At 44.0% G+C, this 8,070-nt stretch overlaps 1 protein-coding gene across 1 annotated transcript; it reads left to right on the top strand.

Moving 5' to 3' along the window:
• Window positions 1-3,289: 3,289 nt before the first annotated feature.
• oser1 (oxidative stress responsive serine-rich 1) lies at window positions 3,290-6,445 on the top strand. The gene is made up of 4 exons (XM_067237843.1): window positions 3,290-3,642; window positions 4,266-4,375; window positions 4,720-4,836; window positions 5,222-6,445. Exons 2-4 carry the CDS (start codon window positions 4,299-4,301, stop codon window positions 6,042-6,044), a joined length of 1,017 nt encoding a protein of 338 aa, XP_067093944.1. The 5' UTR covers window positions 3,290-3,642; window positions 4,266-4,298; the 3' UTR covers window positions 6,045-6,445.
• Window positions 6,446-8,070: the final 1,625 nt, after the last annotated feature.

Here is an 8,070-nt window from a genome sequence, read left to right as displayed (position 1 = left end):
CTCCCTTCCTACATCCATCTCTAGTGTACCCCAAATGGGGATTGCTGAAGCTGCCTGGGATGCATACCATCGCCCCTCAGACGCCATTTCCATCTACAAAACCCGATGTGACATTTCATAGAGAGCAGATTTATTGTTTATCTTCACAGTATGGTCAAAGCACTCTTTCTTTTAAAATTCCTCTAGTGGCTATTTACTGGCCATACTTGTGATATGTGTTTCAGATCAATCATGTTTGTTATGACACTTCATCCACAGTAGTAAAAGTATAATAAAAATACTGAAGCACATTTGTGAATGTGAAAAAATTTGAGTGGGCTTAGCTCAGTGTTCTGGAAGGAAAATAAATAAAGTATTTTAAATTCAATCTTACCTTTGGCTGGACATGAGCCCTCCACAAGGGCCTGAGAGACGCCTGGGCCTGGGAAATCTGTAGACATTCAGACATTTAGACGTCCATATGGCAGCAAGTTCCCCCAGTTACAATAAAAGATCACATGAGACTAGATCATCTGTCGCATCGCTTGCACCTATCCAAGCTCCTGGCAGGTGGAGGGTTTTTAGGGTGTAAAGGGCTAGGATTAGGGATTGCGGACTAGGGTCCAGGGATGGTTAAAGGCTGAGGCTCTCTGTCTAACAACTGTTCATCGTCTGACCAGACTAGTTGGAAGGCTGAGAGATAGACAGCCTGACAGACAGATACAAACAGACAGGCAGATTTACAGACTATTCAGATATTCAACAGCTAGAGAAACCGTGTTTTGGTGGACATTCCAATACATTAAGAAGTTAACACTGAATACGTTGAGGAAACAGTTGGGGTAATGTTTGTTACGTGAGAGTCCCAACCAAGATTCCTAAGCTTCCCTTTATCTACACTTTAACTAACTCCTACTGTTAGGACCTGTCTTTCCTTAGACTCAACAGTCTAGAGGAAGTTAAACCATTAGAGTCAACACTGAGTGTTCCAAAGTCACAGTGCTTGAGAACCATGCTCTTTATCTCAGATCACCACACAGTGCAATAGATAGCACCATAGGCACTGATTGGTACAGATTACATGGTGTTTTAATACTTATTAATGGACTCCTCTTGTTCCGTTTCAATATGCAGGGATCAAGTGATTGTTGATCTGGGAAAGGGGAAATTTGAGGAAATTAAAACCAAACTGGAGGATTCTGGGAAGGGATTAAGGAGGTAAAGCGTAGATATGGGAGGACATGAACCTCCTTCTTTGAGGAATGGCCAAACACATAACCCAGCTTGGAGGGAGATTAGCACACTGTCACAAGGCCTTGTTACACAGTTCAACAGAAATCAATTAGAAAAATTCCAAGAGACTGTTTTCAAAAAGTAAATAGTTTTTTTGATCAAACTTCTGTAATCGTACAAAACAATAATATACTTAATTATTATACTATTAAGAATACAAACTTACAATAAGTTGTAATCATTTTTTTCTGTTGATACACCTTTGTGCCCTGCACATAACTTCCTGTATTGCCCTCAACCAGTGGCAATGACAAATACACTAACATTAAGAAAAATATTGTGCTATGGCCCCCCTTAATCTCCCTGCAGGGTTTGCAAAGCCCATATATTCACATGGCTCATGTGCTGAGAGAAGTAAAGTGGGTAGCACTGAGGAGAAAGGCCTGTCATTGTCTTCATGAATGGAGAGCTGTATGGAGAGAAAGCGATGGAGTCTCTATAGGCGAAGAAATGGCCGTCTATGAAGCGCTGGTTTGTTTTCACAGGAGTTTCCACTGGGTAGATACGTGGAACCCCTCAGAGGCTGAGAGGCTGACAATGCACCAAGTGTCCCTGTCTGGCCTGGAGGTTGTTACATAACACACCTAGGCTTTCACACACACACCATCATTGAGAACATACACACAAACACACACATTCAACACGTGCATAACACAAATGTGCCCGCACACCAACACACACTTACTGTACATGTTGTGTAGTGTGTTTCTCTCTGTAACCCCACAGCTGTCCCTATAGTTGTCATCTTAAACATATTCCAATTACGGGTTTGATTTATGCTGTGTTCATTAAAGATTAAATTAGTATATGGTGTATTAATAGGTAGAACACAGCGCTGCTTGTGATAGTGGACCATTGTATTGACTAGAGAATATTTGCCAAGGCGTTAAAAGTGCCCCTCAGTCCACAAGACTGTTGTATTGTCGTCTTCAGACCCATGTACAGACCAGGTACAGTTTGTGTAGTCTCAACTGTAACCAATGTCTACTTTTTCTAGCGACGCTCTCGCCCAGCCAGGTTAGAATCCAATACTCAACATTTTGGTGCCACCTAGTGTCTGATCATGAGAAGCAACTCTCCTTTTTCAATAAAAAGTAATTTTTACTTTTTTCAAAAAAAAAGGTTTCTCTGAACCTGGTACGAAAAGAAGAGAGATGTGTGATTATGTCGTATGTATTATGTGGTTGTAGGCTATGTTGTGTGGTCTCCCATTTCAAAACAGGGTTCTCTGTATTTTTTACGTTGACAATTGTAGCAGTCACCAGCACTCAAACTGAACAATGATACACGTAATTCCATCAAGTGTATTGAGTGACGCAGTACACTTCCTATCTAGTAAACACAATTTTAATTCAATTTGCAACTGAATCAATTACGTTAGATTTTCTTCCGAAGAAAGTGGTTTGTGATCATTTAACATCTATGTTAAACAGTTAATTGTGAAAGATAACGCATTTGCCATACATATTATATGGTTATCATAGACATACCTGCAATGGTTATCAAAAATGACTTTAAACATTTGCAAGTGATTATTCTGGTGTTACATAACATGCATTACTGCAGGAAATCTTTTTCCTAGCTCCCATTGTTATGTCCCATACTTTCAAGAAAATCATGCAGACTTTGACCCTGATAAAAAAAATATACAAATGGGTAGATATCAAAACGTACCTGGGCTAATTTTGCCCTTCGTTTTATTCAATACTATGTACAATTTTAAAGTTATGCTTTCCCATCAAACAGGGGTGCTTGCAACAGGGGTGTTCGACTTCAAGCAGCATCAGCGGCGCCGACAGCCGGCTGCAGCCGGCTGCCTTGAATCTGAGAATGCCATTGGCTTCTTCAAGTCAGCCGGGCTGCAGGTGGCCGCAGACGACGCCGGCGCTGCATGAAGTCGAACGCACCTAATAATATTGGGTGACGTACGGAAAGAGCTCACGTTGTCGGGGTGTGTGTACTACGTCAGCCCAACAGCTTCTGCGTTGTTGCAGAGTCACTGCGCTTGGTTCGTGTGTAAACAACAGGGGAGAGAAAGAAAAGTCTAGAACTAGGCCAGCGAATTCTGCCTTCTTCCCCCCAAAAAATCGTCTGTAATGTAACTGAAATTGTAGTAACCTTAATGTAAGTTTGTGGAAATACAGTTTTATTCTAAAAAGGCCATACATCTTGTTAGTCGTGTGGGTGGTCGTTGAGGAACGAGCGAGGCTAGGCAGATAGCTAAATTTAGCCATTTAGTCTGTCCGTTCTGTTAGCTTAGCCCAGCGGGCTAGCTGTATTAGAGGGCCCGTTCAACGCATCGCCCTGGTTGGAAGTCCTTGCATGTCAAGGCAGTCTTCACTCTGGACTGTGGGAAGGATCTCCTGAGCCGTGAGTAGTGGCCGCTATTTCTTCGAAATACACAACACGCGACCAATTTATAATCCCCAACCAGCCTGCTAGTGGGTTTTAAACCTGGTGTTCCAAACAGTGTGAGTTAGCTGCCACTGCTAACCAGCTACGGTAACACATTAGCATTTGGCTATGCTAGCTTTTTCAGACTGTTTTCGTAATCAATGTATAGTCTACAGGTCTATGCAAATTGATAGTTGCTGCCTAAACAACGTATGTTGGTGTCAGACATGCGTGCCTAATGCCAGAATCATCAGATTCAGATGTGGCAGGCTCACATTCAACCTGTCCAAACTAAAGCACCAGCTAAAGAAGTCAGCATCACGAGCTAGCTAGGTAGTAGCTCAAGTACTGTACCACTTGCCAGCTAGCTCTATTTAGCTTCTAATAGCAGAAGAAGTAAAGTATCAAGCTTCCGGTGAGTAGCAGCTCACCAGACATTTTTTTTTGTCATGATCCTGATAGTAGTTTATCAATGTTGCTAAATAGGTATTGTGTGATCGATTAGTGGCCAACAATACAAGTCGCAGCCCAGTACAAAAAAGCTGCATGCTACTGTGTTTGTGTTTTGAAGTGCGTGTGTGTGTGTGTGTGTGTTTTAGCTGGGTGGCTGGTCAGAACTACCTCCTCCCACCATGGAGAGAGGGGGGAAAGACTGCGAGGAGGACACCCTCCAGACGGCCTTCAAGAAGCTACGGGTGGATGCTGAAAGGTACGCGTTATTACCGTTCACATATGTAGTAACAAGTGAGATTCAAACAATCAACCTTCCTCATTAAAAGTTATTGTATATGTTTAAAGAGAGGGTAACAATGCTGTGGTTTTTCATGTCACTTATAATATAAACACCCTATGAATATCTTTCCTGACCGGTTGATCTTGTTGTCGACTTTGTCTACAGTGAACCCTGTTGATGGCATTGTCAGAATTGTATGCACATAGTCATTAAATGAGACTCTTAAAGCATGATCAAATTCCATGTGAACTAATGATCTCTGGTATTTAGCAACGTTGTGTGAGGTCTAATTGTGTGTGTTTGTGTGTGTGTGTGTCCAGCCTGCCTGCTGCTGTGTGTGTCTCAGAGGCCTTGAGTCCCAGAGCCGGGTCTCAGGTGTGTACAGAGATGGGCGGGGCCAGACCCAAGCTCAGCTGCCCTAAAGAGAACTGGCATGGGTAAGACTGTAGATAATAATGTCAATGATTGAAACATAACCACAAGTTAAAGCTCTGAAGTCTAAGATGGGCACTGCTCAATATTTAATGGCGACGGATTGCATGGCTTTCACAATCCTTAGCACACACTATAGTGTGATTGGTTGACTTTTTCAAATGCCATGTGTTGATTAAGAATATACACACATTCAGATAATCAAACATGTCTATGTAGTGTTGACACAGTCCACTGGCTTTACATTAGTTATATGTGTTGTTTACATAGATTGATTTAACACCCATAGCATTCCCTGATTATGTATTTTAGCATCCCATCCACTTCAGTAGGGAGGTAGTCTAACATTCCTACCCTGTGTGTGTGTGTGTGTGTGTGTGTGCGCCTCAGCTGTATGAGGAAGTCCTCCAGAGGAGTGGTGAGGAGCCAGAGGAGGAGAAGGTCCAAGTCTCCCATCCTCCACCCTCCAAAGTTCACCTACTGCAGCTCCAAGATGTCGCCCCCTTCTGGTCAACTCAAGCACCAGCGCCTGGCTGTGGACCTGGACACATGTAGCCCCTCCCCTCTCTGTGCTCCGCCCAGAAGGGAACAGCTGCTGTCATCCAGCCACACACCCTCTCCAGTGTTTGGAGCACCTGGGTATGAGCCCCTCCCCCATGCTTCTGCTGCCTCTCCGGAAGGTTCCACCTCCAACCATCTGGACGGCAGCCCCAGAAGGGCCCTGTCTGACGAGGAGAGCAACCCAGAGACAGGTGCTTGTGCTGGGGCAGACCCTGGCGTTGAGGCTGGGTCCGGGACAGGAGCCTCTGACTTCCAGGCCCTGTCTAAGCTCCACGACGGTGATGGCGGGGCTCCATGCCCCTGCCCTCATGACGAAGGAGAGGGATCATGCCGGTGTCACTGTCCTGGGTGGCAGGGTGTGGAGGTGTACTCCTTCACTGGCCTCCGCAATGTCATCTCCGAGTGCGAGAGGAACCTGACCAGTCCCGAGGACGCCTCCACCGCCCCTCCGCACCGCAGAACTCAGGCCGCAGGCTCCCCCTCTCCCAGCACCACAGCTGTGACGTCATCATCAGGCTCCCCACGCTCCTGCTCCGAACAGGCCCGGGCCTACGTTGATGACATCACTATAGAGGACCTTTCTGGATACATGGAGTATTATCTTTATATTCCCAAGAAGATGTCGCATATGGCAGAGATGATGTATACTTAAAATTAGATAAGGAAATTGATCAATATGGGGATGGAGTAAGAGAGGGTCAGGCATGGAGATGTAATTTAAATACTAAGGTCTAATAACAGCAGCTGAGTGCACCACTGCAGAATCTGTTATGTTCTCTTCTGTTTCAATCTACCCATACTAGCTTGTTATCGTCTCATTACTTCTCGACTTGATTCACTGTTTATCCTTTTTCTTTATGGATGATTGTTTTTATTTTTGGTTTACAAATGAAGTTGCCAAAGCTTTGACCCTTGTAGACCCCTGCAGCTGGGATATGTTGGTATGTGCAGGCTTGTAATACCATGCGTGATTGTCATTGAGACCACAAGAACATGGCCACACCCTCTGGAGATTCCAATTCACTCAATAAAATATTTTTTGTTGAAAACGGACCATTGTGTCCTCGTGTCTATGTTGAAAATGGATTGGAATGGTTCTCATCGATCATCTCAAAGAGAACCGTCGAGATGAGTGTTGGGTCAGGAGAGATGAGTGTTGGGTCAGGAGAGGAGAGTTTGGAGAGCCCTACAGAAAATGAATCTGCTAAGTGAAAATATCTAATTTTTCTCAGAGAATGCTGCTACACATCAAATACATAACAGCCAGGCAACTCAACAAAACAATTCCATAGTACTGAGCTTAAATTTCTTCAAAGAAATGTGTTCATTGGAAGATGAAAATAAATGAAAAGTAATTGCTTGTACGGTGTACTTGAAAGGCTGGCAGGTTTCATTGTGGGTTTCTGGTTCTTGCAGCATAGAAAGTCCCTCTTGGTTCAACAGGCCACTGAGAAAAGCTCAAGGTGCTGACTGTAGATGACACAGTGAATCTCCCCTGTGTTTCTCAGTACAGAGGAAGTCCCTGGCCACAGATACCGCTGACAGCAGTGGCTTGGAGGTCCCCACCTGCTGTGACAGACCAAAGTCAAGTAAAACTTTTTTTCTCAGTGTGGAGCTTTTGACCTTCTAGGAAGCCTTCAGATGACTTGACTACAGTTTTTTATCAGAAAATAATGCGGTGTCAACCACAATCTGCTGAAGTGGTAGGCAGGGCAGACCACAAACACTGTAGAATCTACATTGTTAGCTAGAAATTCACACAGCATACAAACACACATGTACATTGAACAGGGGATTTCCCTTTGAGGCAAGTCAGGGGATGTACACGAGGCAAGGTGAGAAAGAAAGACAAAACGAGCAGACTTTGCATCAAGTAGATATCTAAAGTTAACATGGATGATTCTATTTCATAAGAGTATATCCAAACAACTAGTATAGCGTATTTACAATCTCTGGGCTACATTTACATTTAGTCATTTAGCAGACGCTCTTATCCAGAGCAACTTACAGTAAATACAGGTACATTCCCCCCAAGGCAAGTAGGGTGAAGTGCCTTGCCCAAAGACACAACGTCATTTAGCACAGCCGGGAATCGAACTGGCAACCTTCAGCTTACTAGCCCGCTTCCCTAACCGCTCAGCCACCAGACTCCCTGGCTGCCACTAGAGAGCACCACAGATCTTTTCCGACTGTTGAAGAGGACGTGTTGTTTGATTCAAGAGAGAAGAAAAGGTTCGAAAGTTGACAAAAGCATGACCTAGAATGATTCACACGGGTGTGTCTCTCCCAGTGCACAGTGAGCTAGAGAACGAGAGTGATCATACTGTTTGTCCAGCAGCAGCCAGTGAAAGCACTAAGCAATCTGACAAATCTAACCAGTTCTGAGCCAGCCAGCCAAGCTGCACTGTACAAACACAACAGAAGCAAAAAGAAAAACGTACGTATGCTATTGAAAGCGTATTTGTTTACCCATATTTGCTCTTTCCTAATCCCTTACCACATGCTGAACTCTGAATCTTATACAAATCTGCCAGCCTGTTCCTACACGCTAAGGCCTTTGTAGTTATGTGTAGTGTTTGTTTGTTCTATACATAAAAAGGCCTCCATCTTGGTGGTGGTTTGTTAAACTATAAAGGATCACCTGGTTACCATGGTTGAATCAAAACACATTTACCTTC

Source organism: Osmerus mordax, chromosome 1 (assembly GCF_038355195.1).
Source record: "Osmerus mordax isolate fOsmMor3 chromosome 1, fOsmMor3.pri, whole genome shotgun sequence".
Lineage (NCBI taxonomy): Eukaryota > Metazoa > Chordata > Actinopteri > Osmeriformes > Osmeridae > Osmerus > Osmerus mordax.
The sequence above is the reverse complement of the archived record's forward strand: the minus strand, read 5'-3'. Positions and strand labels throughout refer to the sequence as shown.

Coding starts and splice junctions, on each gene's coding strand:
- oser1 (XM_067237843.1), top strand. CDS start 4,299: ATGGAGAGAGGGGGGAAAGACTGCGAGGAGGACACCCTCCAGACGGCC. Junction 4,376..4,719: donor CTACGGGTGGATGCTGAAAG/GTACGCGTTATT, acceptor GTGTGTGTCCAG/CCTGCCTGCTGCTGTGTGTG. Junction 4,837..5,221: donor CCTAAAGAGAACTGGCATGG/GTAAGACTGTAG, acceptor TGTGCGCCTCAG/CTGTATGAGGAAGTCCTCCA.